The following is an 18331-nucleotide window of genomic DNA, read 5'->3' on the forward strand; positions in this document are numbered from 1 at the left end:
AGAGGGAGAAGAGAAATCAAGAAATTTGCAACATAAACCTTTTCTCTTGGATGCCCAAAGTGTCTTTATGGATCTAATCCCCAAAACGGAAGGCTCTGTTCTCACACATCTCTGGCATTATTTAAAACTCCTAGCGAATCCTCTTGCATTGGAGGAAATGTTCTACCATGCATTTATAAAACTGCAGGATGATTTCAGTTTGCATTGTGCAAATTGACAGTCTACCTGCCTTATTCAGTGGTAACAAAAACTTTTGCTAGTTATCAGTCACAGTAAGCTAAAGGAATAGTGCTAACTGCAATTGAGACTCAAAAGAACTTTGCTCTATTTCTCATCACAGCTGTGTCTGTGGATAAATCAGGTGCTAGCAGCATGTAGTAAGTGCTCCCAAATATCTGAATAGCTGATCCCAACATTCAAAACGCAGGAACTGTATGGGTTGTGATGGAAGCAGAAAAGGTCAAGTATTCTTCAGTACCAGGAATCCAAAGACAAACAGTGATCAGTACTGGATGTGCTCAGCAATGTATTAGAAGCAGCTTCAGTTCTGTACATGAAGAATTGCAATGGGCAAGAGATTTTCTGTGACTATGCTTCAAGTTGGTACAATCACAGTGATTAAGTCAGTTAAAAAGCCTTATTCCAAACCTACCTGAAAGTCATATTCTTCTAGAACTTGAGCACCAAGCTATTAGATTAAAAAGAAAAAAAATTCATAGTGAAATTCATACTTTCTAGGAATTGCCAACTCTGTCCAAATTATGTGAAAAGAACCCCCGCAATACAGTTAAATCTGAATTTTCAGTATCAGGAAGCAATACAACTAAGTGTCACTGAACAATGCATTTTAAAGTTTTAAGTAAAAAAGAATGTATACATATGGGCATTTATGGAAAAACTTTACAAATTTAGGAAAAAGACAAAAGAAGGCTTTCTTCGTTAGAAGATATCCCTGGGGATATCCTTTCCTTATACAATTAAAGCTAAACAGGGGAGTTCCGGAAGATGGCGGCGTAGGAGGACGCTGGGCTCACCGCGCGTCCTGCTGATCACTTAGATTCCACCTACACCTGCCTAAAGAACCCAGAAAACCGCCAGAGGATTAGCAGAACGGAGTCTCCGGAGCCAAGCGCAGACGAGAGGCCCACGGAAGAGGGTAGGAAGGGCGGCGAGGCGGTGCGCGCTCCACGGACTGGCGGGAGGGAGCCGGGGCGGAGGGGCGGCTCGCCGGCCAAGCAGAGCCCCCGAGTCGGGCTGGCAAAAGCGGAGGGGCCAGACGGACTGTGTTCCGACAGCAAGCGCGACTTAGCGTCTGGGAGGTCAGAAGTTAACAGCTCTGCTCAGAAAGCGGGAAGGCTGGAGGACAAAGGGAGGGAGAGCTGCTGAGCCCCCGGACGGCAGAGCTCAGCTTGGCGGGGAACAAAGGCGCTCGCCAGCGCCATCTCCCCCGCCCATCCCCCAGCCAAAATCCCAAAGAGAACCAGTTCCTGCCAGGGAACTTGCTCGCTCCGCGCAAACACCCAACTCTGTGCTTCTGCGGAGCCAAACCTCCGGCAGCGGATCTGACTCCCTCCCGCTGCCACAGGGCCCCTCCTGAAGTGGATCACCTAAGGAGAAGCGAGCTAAGCCTGCCCCTCCTGCCCCCGTGCACCTTGCCTACCCACCCCAGCTAATACGCCAGCTCCCCAGCACCACAAGCCTGGCAGTGTGCAAGTAGACCAGACGGGCCACACCACCCCACAGTGAATCCCGCCCCTAGGAGAGGGGAAGAGAAGGCACACACCAGTCTGACTGTGGCCCCAGCGGTGGGCTGGGGGCAGACATCAGGTCGGACTGCGGCCCCGCCCACCAACTCCAGTTATACACCACAGCACGGGGGAAGTGCCCTGCGGGTCCTCACCACTCCAGGGACTGTCCAAAATGACCAAACGGAAGAATTCCCCTCAGAAGAATCTCCAGGAAATAACAACAGCTAATGAACTGATCAAAAAGGATTTAAATAATATAACAGAAAGTGAATTTAGAATAATAGTCATAAAATTAATCGCTGGGCTTGAAAACAGTATACAGGACAGCAGAGAATCTCTTGCTACAGAGATCAAGGGACTAAGGAACAGTCACGAGGAGCTGAAAAACGCTTTAAACGAAATGCAAAACAAAATGGAAACCACGACGGCTCGGATTGAAGAGGCAGAGGAGAGAATAGGTGAACTAGAAGATAAAGTTATGGAGAAAGAGGAAGCTGAAAGAAAGAGAGATAAAAAAATCCAGGAGTATGAGGGGAAAATTAGAGAACTAAGTGATACACTAAAAAGAAATAATATACGCATAATTGGTATCCCAGAGGAGGAAGAGAGAGGGAAAGGTGCTGAAGGGGTACTTGAAGAAATTATAGCTGAGAACTTCCCTGAACTGGGGAAGGAAAAAGGCATTGAAATCCAAGAGGCACAGAGAACTCCCTTCAGACGTAACTTGAATCGATCTTCTGCACGACATATCATAGTGAAACTGGCAAAATACAAGGATAAAGAGAAAATTCTGAAAGCAGCAAGGGATAAACGTGCCCTCACATATAAAGGGAGACCTATAAGACTCGTGACTGATCTCTCCTTTGAAACTTGGCAGGCCAGAAAGGCTTGGCACGATATCTTCAGTGTGCTAAACAGAAAAAATATGCAGCCGAGAATCCTTTATCCAGCAAGTCTGTCATTTAGAATAGAAGGAGAGATAAAGGTCTTCCCAAACAAACAAAAACTGAAGGAATTTGTCACCACGAAACCAGCCCTACAAGAGATCCTAAGGGGGATCCTGTGAGACAAAGTACCAGAGACATCACTACAAGCATAAAACATACAGACATCACAATGACTCTAAACCCGTATCTTTCTATAATAACACTGAAAGTAAATGGATTAAATGCGCCAACCAAAAGACATAGGGTATCAGAATGGATAAAAAAACAAGACCCATCTATTTGCTGTCTACAAGAGACTCATTTTAGGTCTGAGCACACCTTTAGATTGAGAGTGAGGGGATGGAGAACTATTTATCATGCTACTGGAAGCCAAAAGAAAGCTGGAGTAGCCATACTTATATCAGACAAACTAGACTTTAAATTAAAGGCTGTAACAAGAGATGAAGAAGGGCATTATATAATAATTACAGGGTCTATCCATCAGGAAGAGCTAACAATTATAAATGTCTATGCGCCAAATACCGGAGCCCCCAGATATATAAAACAGTTACTCATAAACATAAGCAACCTTATTGATAAGAATGTGGTCATTGCAGGGGACTTTAACACACCACTTACAGAAATGGATAGATCATCTAGACACACAGTCAATAAAGAAACAAGGGCCCTGAATGATACATTGGATCAGATGGACTTGACAGATATATTTAGAACTCTGCATCCCAAAGCAACAGAATATACTTTCTTCTCGAGTGCACATGGAACATTCTCCAAGATAGATCATATACTGGGTCACAAAACAGCCCTTCATAAGTTTACAAGAATTGAAATTATACCATGCATACTTTCAGACCACAATGCTATGAAGCTTGAAATCAACCACAGGAAAAAGTCTGGAAAACCTCCAAAAGCATGGAGGTTAAAGAACACCCTACTAACGAATGAGTGGGTCAACCAGGCAATTAGAGAAGAAATTAAAAAATATATGGAAACAAACGAAAATGAAAATACAACAATCCAAACGCTTTGGGACGCAGCGAAGGCAGTCCTGAGAGGAAAATACATTGCAATCCAGGCCTATCTCAAGAAACAAGAAAAATCCCAAATACAAAATCTAACAGCACACCTAAAGGAAATAGAGGCAGAACAGCAAAGGCAGCCTAAACCCAGCAGAAGAAGAGAAATCATAAAGATCAGAGCAGAAATAAACAATATAGAATCTAAAAAAACTGTAGAGCAGATCAACGAAACCAAGAGTTGGTTTTTTGAAAAAATAAACAAAATTGACAAACCTCTAGCAAGGCTTCTCAAAAAGAAAAGGGAGATGACCCAAATAGATAAAATCATGAATGAAAATGGAATTATTACAACCAATCCCTCAGAGATACAAACAATTATCAGGGAATACTATGAAAAATTATATGCCAACAAATTGGACAACCTGGAAGAAATGGACAAATTCCTAAACACCCACACTCTTCCAAAACTCAATCAGGAGGAAATAGAAAGCTTGAACAGACCCATAACCAGCGAAGAAATTGAATCGGTTATCAAAAATCTCCCAACAAATAAGAGTCCAGGACCAGATGGCTTCCCAGGGGAGTTCTACCAGATGTTTAAAGCAGAGATAATACCTATCCTTCTCAAGCTATTCCAAGAAATAGAGAGGGAAGGAAAACTTCCAGACTCATTCTATGAAGCCAGTATTACTTTGATTCCTAAACCAGACAGAGACCCAGTAAAAAAAGAGAACTACAGGCCAATATCCCTGATGAATATGGATGCAAAAATTCTCAATAAGATACTAGCAAATCGAATTCAACAGCATATAAAAAGAATTATTCACCATGATCAAGTGGGATTCATTCCTGGGATGCAGGGCTGGTTCAACATTCGCAAATCGATCAACGTGATACATCACATTAACAAAAAAAAAGAAAAGAACCATATGATCCTGTCAATCGATGCAGAAAAGGCCTTTGACAAAATCCAGCACCCTTTCTTAATAAAAACCCTTGAGAAAGTCGGGATAGAAGGAACATACTTAAAGATCATAAAAACCATTTATGAAAAGCCCACAGCTAACATCATCCTCAATGGGGAAAAACTGAGAGCTTTTTCCCTGAGATCAGGAACACGACAGGGATGCCCACTCTCACCGCTGCTGTTTAATATAGTGCTGGAAGTTCTAGCATCAGCAATCAGACAACAAAAGGAAATCAAAGGCATCCAAATTGGCAAAGATGAAGTCAAGCTTTCGCTTTTTGCAGATGACATGATATTATACATGGAAAATCCGATAGACTCCACCAAAAGTCTGCTAGAACTGATACATGAATTCAGCAAAGTTGCCGGATACAAAATCAATGTACAGAAATCAGTTGCATTCTTATACACTAACAATGAAGCAACAGAAAGACAAATAAAGAAACTGATCCCATTCACAATTGCACCAAGAAGCATAAAATACCTAGGAATAAATCTAACCAAAGATGTAAAAGATCTGTATGCTGAAAACTATAGAAAGCTTATGCAGGTAATTGAAGAAGATATAAAGAAATGGAAAGACATTCCCTGCTCATGGATTGGAAGAATAAATATTGTCAAAATGTCAATACTACCCAAAGCTATCTACACATTCAATGCAATCCCAATCAAAATTGCACCAGCATTCTTCTCGAAACTAGAACAAGCAATCCTAAAATTCATATGGAACCACAAAAGGCCCCGAATAGCCAAAGTAATTTTGAAGAAGAAGACCAAAGCAGGAGGCATCACAATCCCAGACTTTAGCCTCTACTACAAAGCTGTCATCATCAAGACAGCATGGTATTGGCATAAAAACAGACACATAGACCAATGGAATCGAATAGAAACCCCAGAACTAGACCCACAAACGTATGGCCAACTCATTTTTGACAAAGCAGGAAAGAACATCCAATGGAAAAAAGACAGTCTCTTTAACAAATGGTGCTGGGAGAACTGGACAGCAACATGCAGAAGGTTGAAACTAGACCACTTTCTCACACCATTCACAAAAATAAACTCAAAATGGATAAAGGACCTGAATGTGAGACAGGAAACCATCAAAACCTTAGAGGAGAAAGCAGGAAAAGACCTCTCTGACCTCAGCCATAGCAATCTCTTACTCGGCACATCCCCAAAGGCAAGGGAATTAAAAGCAAAAGTGAATTACTGGGACCTTATGAAGATAAAAAGCTTCTGCACAGCAAAGGAAACAACCAACAAAACTAAAAGGCAACCAACGGAATGGGAAAAGATATTTGCAAATGACACATCGGACAAAGGGCTAGTATCCAAAATCTATAAAGAGCTCATCAAACTCCACACCCGAAAAACAAATAACCCAGTGAAGAAATGGGCAGAAAACATGAATAGACACTTCTCTAAAGAAGACATCCGGATGGCCAACAGGCACATGAAAAGATGTTCAACGTCGCTCCTCATCAGGGAAATACAAATCAAAACCACACTCAGATACCACCTCACGCCAGTCAGAGTGGCCAAAATGAAGAAATCAGGAGACTATAGATGCTGGAGAGGATGTGGAGAGACGGGAACCCTCTTGCACTGTTGGTGGGAATGCAAATTGGTGCAGCCGCTCTGGAAAGCAGTGTGGAGGTTCCTCAAAAAATTAAAAATAGACCTACCCTATGACCCAGCAATAGCACTGCTAGGAATTTATCCAAGGGATACAGGAGTACTGATGCATAGGGGCACTTGTACCCCAATGTTTATAGCAGCACTCTCAACAATCGCCAAATTATGGAAAGAGCCTAAATGTCCATCAACTGATGAATGGATAAAGAAATTGTGGTTTATATACACAATGGAATACTACGTGGCAATGAGAAAAAATGAAATATGGCCTTTTGTAGCAACGTGGATGGAACTGGAGAGTGTGATGCTAAGTGAAATAAGCCATACAGAGAAAGACAGATACCATATGATTTCACTCTTATGTGGATCCTGAGAAACGTAACAGAAACCCATGGGGGAGGGGAAGGGAAAAAAAAAAAAAAAAAGAGGTTAGAGTGGGAGAGAGCCAAAGCATAAGAGACTGTTAAAAACTGAGAGCAAACTGAGGGTTGATGGGGGGTGGGAGGGAGGGCAGGGTGGGTGATGGGTATTGAGGAGGGCACCTTTTGGGATGAGCACTGGGTGTTGTATGGAAACCAATTTGACAGTAAATTTCATATATTAAAAAATAAAAAATAAAAAAATAAAAATAAAAATAAAAATAAAATAAAAAAAAAAAGCTAAACAAAAAAAAACCCAAAAGGCAAAACAGCTTTTACCAGTATAGTTACCAAAAATTAGATTCAAAGTTACTTTCAAAACTCTTCTCTAACCATAGCTGTTAAACACAAACATGCTAATTACTCAGTCCTAATTTTTCTCCACTTTGCAAAATACTATACTCCCAGTATAGTTACAGGCTTTAAAAAAAAAGTAAGGATTTTCTCATCATTTAATGTCAGTTAATAAACATGATTCCACTTTTCTAGGCCTTCATTGATTTTCATTTGTATTTCTTGTTAGGGCTGATATCCAGGTTTAAAATTTCAAGAGTATGTAAGTTCACAAAAGTAATCATTTCAGTAATTAGAACTAAATACAGCCACAAGCGGTAATTTTCAAATTAAATTTTTGTAAAGTTGTTAGATCTTTAAGGGAACCAAGAGATTATGTAAGTCACCTCTTCTTTTCACAGATGAGAAAACCAAACCCAGAAAACCAGCCCTATGTCCTCACAAAGTGATGAGAACCTTGATCTATGTACTACCAGTGATATGCTTTATCCCCTATCACATAATTCTGAAAGTTGTGTTTTCCATTATTCTAGTAAATAATTTCAAAATAATAAAAAATAAATTCCTCTCAAGATGACACATACTCTATATACATTACCTTTCCTAAATTAATGGTAATTAGTAAGGTAACCTTGAGTGTCTTAACCTCATCTTCATTTGTACAAAGTTTTAACTGGTCTTCATAGTTATTTGCAGTGATATTACTGACAGTTAATGAGTACTTAAAAATTTTTTTTTAATGTTTACTTTTATTTATTTATTTTGAGAAAGACGGAGCACAAATGGGGAAGGGGCCAAAAGAGAGACAAGACAGACAGACACAATCCGAAGCAGGCTCCACGCTCTGAGCGGTCAGAATTAAGCCTGACGTGGGCCTTGAGCTCACAGGCTGTGAGATCATGACCTGAGCCGAAGTCGGAGGCTTAACTGACAGTCACCCAGGCGCCCCTACTGAGTACTTTACTGGGTCAAGAATCAAGCTTTATTATTTCATCTCATCACCCCACTCACACCATTTTTGAGGTGAGAAATATGAGGGTCAGAGAAGTTAAGTGACATTCCCTGGGTCCAACAGTATTAAGTGGCTAGCAGGTCTGACTCTTAGGGCCCTAATCACTACAGCCCAGTGTAGTGCAGTTCCAAAACCACATTCAGGTTCAAAGTGGATGGAATTTGTTTTGCAGGTAAACAACTCCCAATCTGTGGACCTCTGCAACTGTGGGAGCTGCTGGCCATGCAAGAGTCATAGCTGCCAGAAAGACTTGTGGCTGCAGACTACCTTGCACCAGCTCTGATGTAACTCCTTCTTTGGGCCTCCTGTTCCACTTCCTAGCACACTGTGGTTACCTGTAAAACTACAAAAGCTTTTTATTTTGCCCTAAGCACAGAGATCTAAGGATTGACCAGTGGGAGCAATAATGAAGCAGAGACCTCTGCACGGCTCTCTGGGCACAGACAGAAATCTTGTCCACAGGTTGGTTCCTTAGCCCCATGTACACTCTACTCTCCACCCATTTAGAGCTATTTGAACTATACTTGCAGTTCACTTACCAGCAGAGGGCCTGTGTCTGTTCCCCCTGCACCTCATGAAGTCTCCCTGTAAGCAAGCCCCTTTCACCTGTTTCACAACTCTGCATTCTCCAGAACTTGGCATGGACCTCCCATTTCCCTGAAAACCCTCCCTACACCAGTGTCATTCCCAGATGACTAAGAGCTGCACAACCCTTGTCATCAGCAGACTGTTACCTTGTTAAACTCCTTTACACGCATCATCCCTCCTGGGTCCCTAGCACCTTGGAGCCTGGTTCACAGAAGTCACTCAGAGTGCTCTTGAAGGCATGGATGGTGGCGGTGTAAGGGGGGATGACAGCACTCGTAATGGACATTCACCCTGGCATGTTTACTACTCTAGCCTTTGGTTTTTCTGGAAAGACTATGCAAAGACTAGACAAAAAGAGATTTCAAATGACCCCACATCTGACAGGCCTGTCTTCCTATAGCCCATCGGCTTCCTGGGACCTTGCCTGAGGAGGCCAGGCAGCTGATATAAACCTTGTGATGATGTGCCCAGGACACAGTCAAGCCCTGTGATTGCAGCATTTCAGCATGTTTGTTCTCCTACGGGAGATGGTCTTGGATTATTCCCAAAGACACCAATACATTGTGTGGCACCAAAATTTTCTCCCAACATTGCACCTATGAAATTTTCACATAACCTGAAAAATCCGACTCACTGTGTAATAACGTACACTTTACAAACAACTCTTCATAAACACCGTTGTTCAGTTAAGACGTGACTACATACACAATCACAGAGGAAAAACTGAAGAGGTTTAAAAGCGACAAATCTAATTCAGATACTGAGGAACTTTAAATCAGAGTTCAGCAGAATTCACAATACAGTATTGACTTCTGCAAAAAGCCACACTTATATTTAGTAGAATACCAGTAATTCGTTATTGCAAAGGGAGTAAAAACATATTGAAAACCATCTCACAGTGGAGATGAGGAGTATTCCAGATGGAGGAAACAGCACATTGAAAATAAAGACGGTGTCCTGAAAGGGGGAGCTAAGAGGGGAGCAGACCTGGTCACCAGGGGCTTCTGAGCTAGATTAAGGAGTCTGGACTTTATTCTGAGGATGAAGGAAAGTTCCGTGGACAGAAGTGTCAGGGTCATACCCTCACTGTAGAAGCCTCACTCTAACTACAGTGTAGGGAAAAGACAGGAAGACATGTCTAAAAGCAGGAGTCTAGTTAGGAAGGAGGCTTTGCAAGATCGAGATGAGGTGACAATAGTGTGACCCTGGATTAGCAGCTGTAGGGTGAATTCCAAGGCTAGCAGGGAACTGGCAACAGTACAACTGGAGACTGCTTGGATGCTGAGGATAAGAAAGCCAGAAGAATAAGAGCACAGCAATGAGGGAGATGATGGCAGGGGTTACCAACAGGCACCCAAAACAAGCAGGAGAACTGAGGGAGAGGATAGAGAAGCTGGGGGGCAGGGTGACAGGGATTCAGTGTGGACACAGGGCTATAGCACCTGCCAGAGCTGCACCTTCTAGAGAAACTATCCCAGAGGCAGTAGGATGCAGGGTTCTGTCAATGAAGCCAAGACATTTCAGGGACCAAAATCAATAAGAATGAGTCAGCAAAGATATAGTTAATAATCTCCTGATATATCCTTTCTCTCTAGTTAATGTCTTTCTTTTAATCTTGAAATGTGGCTATTTAGGAGTTTAGGCCCTTAGTGCAAGAAAAAGATCTGGAATAAAGAAATGTATCTAGGAACTTCCAAATATCTGAGAATTTAGTATGTGATAAAGGGAATACTTTTAATCAATAAACAGTGCTGGGACACCTAGTCATTAGGAGACAATGAAGTTAGACCCTGTACCATTCCTTACAACTTCAGATGGATCAGAAGTTAAAGTTTTTTTTTTTTTTAAATACATAAAAATATTAGAAAATGCTGGTGAATTTGTATAACTTTACAATAGGGAATAGTAAGAACCATTACTTATACAGTGTTTACTGTGCACCAAGCACTCACTGTCTGAAGAGCTATACAAATACTCAGTCCTCATTATAACTATGAAATGGTATCTTCATCTTACAGTTAAGAAAAGTGAAATGCAAAGAAGGTAAGTAACTGCCCAGTTACACTACCTGGCAGTGGTGACACTCTGACTATAATTCATGCATCTGCACTCTTCAGTACTACACAGCACTGCATCTCTAGAAGGCCATGCTATAAGACCTAAATGCAAAAATAATGAAAAGAAAAAACTGAAATCTGAAAAGACAATTAAACTTTCTTTGTGGAAAAACACTCTTAACTGAAATTCATAACACAAAAGTGAGGAAAACAATTGCAATACATGTCAGAGCTATTCTAACATACAAAGGGTGATCACAAACCAACAGGAAAAAATAAACAGTTCTTACCCATGTATGAAAGAAAATATACCAAAGAAATATAAAACTGTTAATAAATATGACAACTTGTCCAATAAATTATTATGACAGCTTGTCCATAATAAATATGGCAAGTTGTACAATGATGTTAAAAAGCTAAAAAATGCAAATTAAAATAAGAAACCATCTTTCATCCAGACTGGCAAAAAATGAAAGATGGATGATGTCCAATGATACCCAAAATGTGGGGCCACGGGCACTCTCACATACTGTGAAATAAACAGAAATAAATATAAACTGGTACAATGTTTGATGATGCAATTCAGCTATACAATCAAATTTTAAATATCCATGTCCTTTGACTCAGCAATTCCACTTCTGAATATTTATTTTATAGAAATAAATTCTCTAATACATAAAAATGCATATACGATGGCAGTCACTAAAGGTTAATATAACAATCCAAACAAAAACAATATAAATGTCTAAAAACGGGAAACTGAGAAAAAAATAGAAAACTGGCTAATGAGACATTCATATAACAGAATATTATTCAGTCATTAAAAAGATAGCTCAGGGACGCCTGGGTGGCTCAGTCAGTTAAGTGACTGACTTTGGCTCAGGTCATGATCTCTTGGTTAGTGGATTTGAGCCCTACATTGGGCTCTGTGCTGACAGCTTAGACCCTGCAGCCTGCTTCAGATTCTGTGTCTCCCTCTCTCTCTCTCTCTGCCCCTTCCCCGCTTACACTTGGTTTCTCTCAAAAATAAATAAACATTAAAAAAAACAAAAAAGATAGCTCCATGTTTATCAACACAACTAACAAAATACTGTCAAGAAAAAGGCAAATTTATGGGGCGCCTGGGTGGCTCAGTCAGTTAAGCGTCTAACTTCGGCTTGGGTCATGATCTCACAGCTTGTGAGTTCAAGCCTCACGTCAGGCTCTGTGGTGACAGCTCAGAGCCTGGAGCCTGCTTTGGATTCTATGTCTCCCTCTCTCTCTGCCCCTGCCCTGTTCACACCCTCTCAAAAATGAATGTTAAAAAGAAATCTAAAAAAAAGAAAAAAAAATTTGTAGTCTCCAGTGTACAGTCCTTTTTGTAAAATGATAAAGATACAAATTAAAAAAATAATTGTTCTATTGCTTTCAAAAGGGCTGTCCAATCATTTTAATAATGAAGTTTAATTCTATAAGTCCTGAATCCCAAAAACATTATTAGGACCTCATAAAACAGCATGGAGATGCCATTGTATCAGAAGATTGAAACATATTTTCATAATTCAAAATAAATTTAGATTAAAAAACCTAAAACTTTTTCAGGAATATTAATATCTACATTAGTCTGTCACATCTTTTATAAAATCTAAGTTTCAATTAAAATTATCTTATTTACTACCCAAGCAGAATTTAAGAATATTAATAGAAATCCAGAAGATAAAGAGATGCAGCCAATTAACCTCGAAGGAGAAAAAAGGAAGAAATGTGAATGTCTGTTTCAAAACACTTACCACCTTAAAGCATACAGACTTTTCCAAGTAATTAAACCAAAAACCTTGCAGTCATTAAGTAACTTGATCAGTGTTAAAAAGTCAGAGCTTACTGCTTCACTCTTCACAGTCTAACTAGGAGAAAGGTCAGGATATATCCCTAGTGGTAGTGATTAAGAAGTATCTTAAAGAAACTGCAGGGTAGAATATGATTCAAGCCAACAAATAGAACGAAAAAGATTTTCCCACAGAGACAATCCACACGACATTTCTAATGAGTGGCATCCAATTTTACAGAATTCTAACGGACTCTTCAATTATTTAGTACCATCAGGGCTATGTAACTACCTATTCTAGATAATTTAGAAGCTTACCACTTTAAGGATCAAAATACTTGCTACAACTATCTTGAATGAAAATCTTAATATATTATAAACATTCTAATTTCCGTTCACTGAATAGAAAGAAACACCACAACTTTGTTATGATGAGCCACACTCGCCATTATAAAAAACAATCTTCTTCATAGTCATTCTACAAATAAGGAAATTGGTGCTCAAGAAGTAATGTGGAAAGTTTTGTCATTCAAAAAATTCATAATTTGAGAAGCTATCCAGGTATGTGGAACAGAATGTTCCCACACCAGGTGTCCCCAACAGCAATGCTGTGACATCCTCCTCTCCCTCCCTCTCTCCTCTCTGGCTGTCAAATCTCTCCGCCAGTATTGCTGCCATCAGGGAACCTGTCCTTCATACTCCTAGTCCTTCTAATTGGCTGCTTTTGATTGCTGTGTTTTAGGGACACCAAATGGACAAGAAAACAAGAATATCTTAAGTAAGTGTCTGTGAATCCTGAGCCAATGCCCTTGGAACTCTCATTAAGTGTAAAATAAAAGAACTTCAAAGGATAGATTTTGTTACAGGCTCTTTGGCGGCTGAGAGCCTTTTTTTCCTACATCTTAGTGCTAAACCATGTTCTAGATAAGGGAGGCTGCTGGGTTTAGTTACCATCAGTAAACTTTAAAATGTTTTCTTTCTGTTATGTGGGCTCTTGGTTCCTGAAATCTCATACAGTATTTGCCTGGCAAATCTCTTTAGTGCAAATGTGAACTTCTATTTATTACAAGTTGAATTACTATCAAAAACAGTTCAATAAATTTTACATGAAGTAGGGTTATATTGTGACAAGAATCCTGGAAATGGCATTTTAAGTTTACATTACATGACTAGTTTGTGAAAAAGGAACAATTACATTAATGCATAACATCTTTATGAGTATATTTATTCATATGAATACATTGGGACAAGAACCTTAAAACGATATCTTAAGTTTACATAACATTTTGAGAACTTGAAAAAAAAGGAATCATTATATTAATGCGTGGCACCTTTATGTGTATATTTATTCATATATACATAAATATGCATACACACACATTTTCAGTACCCTAGTAAGTGCAAAAGAATTACATACACACAGTAAGCTCTTCTTACCTACAAGAGATTATCATGCAGTAGAGCAGTCTCCCCTTATCCACTAGGAACACATTCCAAGACCCCCAGTGGATATCTAAAACCAGAGATAGTACTGAACCCTACATAAATTATGTTTTTTCTAAATTTATAAATTAGGCACTGTAAGAGTAACAGTAACTAATAGAACAATTATTACAATATAATTTTATAAAAGTTATGTGAACGTGGTCACTTTCTCTCCAAGTCTTATTGTACTGTACTCACCCTTCTTGTGATGATGTAACATGATAAAATGCCCATCTGATGAGATGAAGTGAGGCGAATGATGTAGACTTGGCGACGTAGTGTTAAGCTACTACTGAACTTTTTTAAAAAAGTTTTTTAACGTTTTTATTTAGTTTTGAGAGAGGGAACATGAGTGAGGGGTGGAAGGAGGAAGAGAGAGTGAGAGAGAGAGACAGAGACAGACACATAGACATAGAATGTGAAGCAGGCTCCAGGCTCTGAGCTGTCAGCACAGAGCCCAATGCGGGACTTGAATGCATGAACCGTGAGATCATAACCTGAGCCAAGGTTGGATGCTTAACCCACTGACTGAACCATCCAGGGCCCCCCCCCCCACCCTTTTTAAATTTTTTTTAAATGTTTTTCTTTATTTTTGAGAGAAAGAGAGGGAGAGACAGAGCATGAGTGGGGAAGGGGTAGCACTACTGAACTTGTGATGACAGTGTCAGAAGGAGGAAGCAGGATCATCAGACTGCGGCCAGCCGACTGAAACCTTGGAAAGTGAAACCATGGGAAAGGGGGTAAGGGACTACTATATAGCTATTTCCCCCATGCCACATTAAGCTGTCCTACCTCAGTCAAGGCACTTGGCATGTCTAATAGTCCATATACTTCCCAATGAATCTATCACAAACTGAGAACTTGGAAACAACAATCATCTAGGCTTTTGCTGTTTATTCATGTCTCAGCTAGGTCCAAGGGTACTGTGACCAAAGGCGACAAACAGATGATCCACTAGGTTAAACTTGCCATTATTATCCTTACTCATTTATTCCACAAATATTTACTCTGGGGGTCTACTCTGGGCCAGGCATTTGCTAGGTGCCGGGTCCCCATCCAGGCACAGGCACTGCCCACAAAGGTCTTATAATCTTCTGGAGAAGGCAGCAATTCATCAAATGAGATAACAAATGTAAAATCACAACATCGACAGTAGAGAGACACTGTGCTACAAGCCAGTCTGAGAGACCAGGGAAGAAAAGCTTCCCCGAGGAAGTATCATTGAGCTAAGGTTTGAACAAGGAAGTACTGACATGGGACTGGGGAAGAGTGTTCCCGGCAGAGGGAGCATGCAGTACATGCCAAAGCCCTATGGCGAGAGGTGGAATGCTGAGTTTGAGGAAATGAAAGAAGGCAAGCCAGCAAAGAACAAGGGCAAGTGTGATCTGAGACAGCCTGGAGAGGCGCAGGGCCAGACAGGGCAGGGACTGGGTAGAGCATGTTAAGGATTCTCTGTTTTTAACCAAATAGAAAGCTTCTGAGAGTTTTCATATTTAATCTTACTTTTCTAGAGGAAAATTGTTATAATCAGATTAACATTTTAAAGTCATCACTCTGTGGGCACCTGGCTGGCTCAGTCAGTTAAGGGCATGAGTCTTGATCTCAGCCAGTCTTGATCTCAAGGTCCTGAGTTCAAGCTCTGCATTGGGCTCCACACTGGGCATGGAGCCTACTTAAATAAAATAAAATAAAATAAAATAAAAATAAAATAAAATAAAATAAAATAAAAATAAAAATAAAAATAAAAATAATCACTCTGGCCATATAATAAGGAGAACAGATTAGAAGGGAGAAAGCAGGATACAGGGGCAAGTCAGGAAGCTACTACATTAGTCTAAATAAGGGATCATGGAAGCCTGGCTTAAGGATGTGGTAACAGTCAAATCCTCAGCCTCTGATGGTGGACTATACACAAGGAGCTGTCAAGGGTAACTCCTAGGTTCTGGTTCTGCCATTCCATAAGCCGAGAACGTATTAGTAGAACAAGGTATAGGGAAAGTTCTGAATTTGATTTTAGATATCTGAGTATGGCTCTGTTACACAGACAGTTAGATGTTAAGTCTGGAGTTCAGGAGAGGTCATGGTTAGGAAATTCGGCAATCATTTGTGAACGGTCAATAATTGATCTCAAGGCATTAATGAGGGTAGGGATGGAGAAGACAAAATGAGAGAAGCCCTAGGATCAACCTGAAGATCTTCTAATATTAATGTTCAAGAGAGTGATGATGGGCCACCAAGCAAGAACTGTCAGGGTGAAGAAGATAATCAGGAGGATTACCCATCAGTCCAAATAACTAGCCACTTGAAATATCAGAAACTCAATTTTCTCACTATTCGATACTTTGAGCATGGCTCTAATTACTTTGCAACTACACTGAGCTATTAAACTAATTACTTTGTTATACATAATATGAAATCAATCAATATGGTCAGTGATTGCTAAACACCAACTATTGCTACTAAATATCAAGCCTAAGAAACAGTTCTTGACTTCAAAACTTGCCTTAAGCTAGACCATGATTAAAATCACATCAAAGTAAATTATTGTAATCTTCAGATACACTAATTTAAAAATAACCACTTTGAGAAAATTAATCCATCCTAACATTTATGGGCACCTAACATTCATGGGTAGCAGACACTAGTCTAGGTACTGGGCAATGGTATAAATAATAAGACAGAGTTCCGCATTTGTTAACAACTGATATTTACTATTCAGAATGCTGTTAGACCAGTTTGAAGGTTATTTGATAATATATCAGTTAAATGACTTATTTAGGCAACAACAAAAAAGTAATGATCACGTCTATTTGTCAAGAGTAAAGTCTCCACCCAGTGTCTACTCTCTCCTTACTCCACATACACTCAATATATTTCATGTGATAAACTTAGTTAATGCACTAACTACAGCACTGTGGAAGCTCCAGGGACTTCCTCCATTCTTCAAGAGGTCTGATGGCCTCATTAATGATTTCCAGGTGACAGACTGTACTCTCAGAAATATATGCTTGGTGGTTATTAAGAACTTAACAGTTCTTGGCACTCTATGACATGTCAATCTATTAAACTAAACTAACCAAACTGGTATTCCAAAGGACTCTGTCACTAATAAAACTCCCTTCCATACCAAACATACCTAAACCAACTGTGATATGCCATAGAGTATATAAAGACAAGGACATTTTCTTGATTATCTTATGCCATAGAGCATAATTTACATTTCCCAATATTGTTTTCTTAACTAGCAGAGTTGCTGTTACTAATAATTAAGACTAAAGTTTAAAAGCACCATTGGCATATATTGAGTTTCTTGTTCCCCATACTCCATTTTCTCTTTCAAGAAAAAAAAAATCACATCTGAACTTGCAGTTCTGTATATATTCCTCTTAAGAGTATAGCCAGAAACAGTTTGAAACTGATCTGTATCTAGATTTCCTTTTTCCATTACTGTAGAAATGGAAAAACTACAGCATATACCTGTCCTAAGAAAGGGGAAAAAGACCAAATGCCCTGCAGAAAGTAAAACAAAGCTACCACCCTTAACTACTAATCTGGAAGGCCAACTAATTCCTGAGAAAGTTAGGGAGGTACCATCATATTCACTGCATGAATACAGTGTGGAATGCTGTGGATGAGATTCAGAACACTAATTTTTAATCTGCGTGTCTCTCTGAATTCACATCTCTCTTAAAGCACTTAACATGGTACTGCTAACACATGCATACTAGAACCCACCAAGAGAAACTGAGACCATGCATTAATGATCTTTTTCTCTAATACAAAGACTATCATCTTGTAGAGATTCTTACATGTTGGATGAATGAAATAAAAAAAGAAGAACAACAAAGGAGCAAGGTCCAGCTAAACAGGAAGTTTCTCTCCATGTATGATGATTTAGATAAATGAGCGATTTTAATTTCAGCTTCACTTCCCTCCACTTCCGATTTAATACAGCACAAATCAAGAAATCTAAGAAACACTCAACATGAATCAATTATTTTTCGTGCCTAACACAATAAGGTGATCTAGTACAGTCTACTTGTATTACATATACAAGGCCAGGTTACAGAAAACTATGCAGTATATACATATAAAGAGACAAATACATTGGCAATGGCACTCAGTGGAGACCTATTATGTTTACTATGACTCCTGCAGAGTAACTTCCTCCTTAAAAATTATCAATTAATTTAATTATTAATTTGAAAAAATAAAAGCAGCATAGATGGTGGAAAGAAATGAACTGTGGAGTCAGACTGACGGAGCTCTGTCTTCTAGTTATGGGATCAAAGGGCTTTAGCATTACCTATAAGTTTCCACCTCTTGAAAACAGAAATTACGAAGCCTTGGAGGGCT

At 39.7% G+C, this 18331-nt stretch overlaps 1 protein-coding gene across 4 annotated transcripts in view; it reads right to left on the minus strand.

The window, feature by feature from the left end:
- The window catches only part of MAP3K1 (mitogen-activated protein kinase kinase kinase 1), an 85616-nt gene that overhangs the window by 62733 nt on the left and 4552 nt on the right, over positions 1–18331 (minus strand). Inside the window, exon 1 of one of the 4 annotated variants that reach the window (XM_058732118.1) lies at positions 10698–10913. The exons of 2 other annotated variants lie outside the window; for them this stretch is intronic. In XM_058732118.1, the coding sequence (XP_058588101.1) occupies positions 10698–10729 (32 nt within the window). In that variant the 5' untranslated portion in view covers positions 10730–10913. Of the gene's footprint in view, positions 1–652; positions 679–10697; positions 10914–18331 lie in introns of those variants that run through there. One more of the 4 variants, XM_058732127.1, reaches the window with a different exon arrangement.

This window comes from Neofelis nebulosa, chromosome 1, assembly GCF_028018385.1.
Source record: "Neofelis nebulosa isolate mNeoNeb1 chromosome 1, mNeoNeb1.pri, whole genome shotgun sequence".
NCBI lineage: Eukaryota > Metazoa > Chordata > Mammalia > Carnivora > Felidae > Neofelis > Neofelis nebulosa.